Source organism: Euprymna scolopes, chromosome 41, assembly GCF_053919585.1.
Source record: "Euprymna scolopes isolate OS-2025 chromosome 41, ASM5391958v1, whole genome shotgun sequence".
NCBI classification, from domain to species: domain Eukaryota; kingdom Metazoa; phylum Mollusca; class Cephalopoda; order Sepiida; family Sepiolidae; genus Euprymna; species Euprymna scolopes.
Window position 1 is genome coordinate 69,203,209 of NC_136522.1, and position 2,500 is coordinate 69,205,708.

Genomic DNA, 2,500 nt, shown 5'->3' on the forward strand with positions numbered 1-2,500 from the left:
AAACACCCGTCTAGCTAAAACCACTGTAAGTAATTCCCCCCACTCTTAATCTGTGCCTAAATCAAAACGTAGATTCCATGAACATAGCTTTTTTTCTGAGAAGTGCACGCCTGTGGAATTCTCTTCCGTTTGCCTGTTTCCCACCTGACTACAACTTGGACGTCTTCAAGTCCAACATAAACAAATTCCTGATTAATCGCCCCCTTAAGTAAGACACTTTGTCAAATCTCCAATACCAACTATTACTACGATATTATCCCATCGATTATTGTGCACAAAATAACCCTTATTATCCCCGAGTGGCTTACGGGCCTTGATAAGTGGTGATCCCCATGTAAAACAAACAAAAAAAAAACATGGAACCCGACGCCATTGGGGAACACATAAGAATGACAAAACCTACAAATGCAATGAAATCGAGTGAGATAACAAAACATACAATAAAAAGGGTTTTATTCGTGATGGTCTCTATCATACGAGGTAGTTATAGGGTTTAGGACAAAATCTTATATTTAACCATGTCGAATTTGGCCACGGCCACCGAGAGTAAGAAGAAGGCCTGTTAACTGAAAAATGCATGCAGGCAATGTAGGTAAGATTTGTCAGACTGTCAGTACTATACGAGGGCCATTTGGAAAAAAAGTAATAAAACATTTTTAAAAAGAAAAAGGAACACAGTTCGATTAATACTGAAACTGAACTTTATTCAATATAAAATATAAACATTATCTATTTAAAATTAAGTAATGTTAAAGCAATATACAATTTAATACTGATAAAACTGAATTATGAAGTTAGGAAACAAAGAATTAAAAAACATATTATACACCAACGATGAATAATTTTAAAAGTGAAAACCATCGATAAATAATTTTAAGAATGAAAACAAACGATAAAATACAAAAAAAATTGAACTCAAACAAATGATTTAAATACAAACAAAAGTTACAAGTGCAGAAATATTTTTTTAATTTAATTTAGAGAAAAATCACATGGGTTGGGAAAGCACTTGAATACAGTTCTAATTCAATACACGTTTAATTATTAACAAATGACATCACTTACTTTACTATATTTGGTTGGAATAAAATTTTCCCTTCTAATGGCACGTATCCAAATTGAGAAAGTTTAGGATAAGAAAATATATATACTTTGAGGCGTTTTGGATAATTTCCTCGGCAATTTGTAACAACGCAATAATACACCATGTTAGACAGCAAACTGAAAACTAGACGAAACTGCTGCTGATAGCCTAGATCATATACCTACAAGTGAATCTTATAATGACGTCACGCTGTCATGTGCATTGGCCTTCTTTACTCTCGGTAGCCACGATTTGGCCCACCATAGAGAAAGCATGTTTTCATGTCCTGATGTCTGCATCTTTTTTGCTCAAGGGGAATAACCTACTGATCTCTTGGCATTCAGTGTTCTTCTCCGACATTTCCCTACGAGTAAATGTTTCAATTTTTTTTTTATCTATTTATCCATGTATTTTTTATTTTTATTTTCAGCCCCACACCTCCGTAAGCCTGATTTGCAGGAAGTAATTGACTTTTTGGGCAGCCCAAATGATGCGATTAAGGCTGACTCAGCAGGATACTTGCAACATCTTTGCTTTATGGACGATGACATCAAAGCCAAGACCAGGTAAAAACAAGAATACTCATAATGCACTTTTTATTATCTTTTACATCATAAATGCCTTTATTTCTTACAAAGATTCACACCATTAAGTTCAGTAGGTGTTTTTAAATCCCCGAAACAGTGTTTCATGGTAAACAACTGATGATCCCTTAAAAAATAAATTATTACTGGTACTATAGTGAATTTGAGAGAGCAAGTTAATGCAGTGATTGCAGGTGATTGACTGACTTTATTGACTAAATAGTTTTCTAACGAATGATAAAAAATTTAAAAAAATTTTTTGTATAGTTTTAAAGGTTAAAAACTTCCAAGACTATATATATATATATATATATATATATATATATATAATTAGTGATGGGACGATTCCAAAATGTTCCTGATTCCAATACAATTCCCGATTCTTTATAAAGCTCTAAATATTCAACTATAAAATGATTATTGTGTCCCGATTATTGTAAAAACATAAATGTGCATGTATTTTCTCAAATGTAAAAACAAAAACACACTTGTGAGGGGGTGGTCTAAAGATTTTAGTCTTACCGGAAGTTTAAAATCAACAAATATTTATTAATTTATTAACTACAAGCAGTGGAAGATGTTTCTTGAACCAAAATCAAATAAAAAAAGATAATTTAAGGAATCGCTTTTGGCATTGGAAAATAGGCTCAAATTTTTCCGATACTGATTCTGATTAATCATCCCAACACTAATATATATATATATATATATATATATATAGTGAATGTTTGTAGGTTTAAAATGATTAGAGAAAGATGAGAGAGATCGGGCAATTTTTAAGTGGGCCACCCCTTACATACATATATATATATATATATATACATATATAACT

The 2,500-nt window shown here is 31.9% G+C and overlaps 1 protein-coding gene across 37 annotated transcripts in view; it reads left to right on the plus strand.

Annotated features, from left to right (window-relative positions):
• The window catches only part of LOC145266600 (splicing regulator ARVCF-like), a 494,180-nt gene that overhangs the window by 351,941 nt on the left and 139,739 nt on the right, over positions 1 to 2,500 (plus strand). For all 37 annotated transcript variants that reach the window (XR_013864759.1, XR_013864755.1, XR_013864758.1 and 34 more), the window contains one exon: positions 1,515 to 1,650. Coding sequence is in view for 27 of the 37 variants with exons in the window: in XM_080122458.1 (XP_079978584.1) it covers positions 1,515 to 1,650 (136 nt within the window). In the remaining 10 variants the exon portion in view is untranslated. The remainder of the gene's footprint in view (positions 1 to 1,514; positions 1,651 to 2,500) is intronic.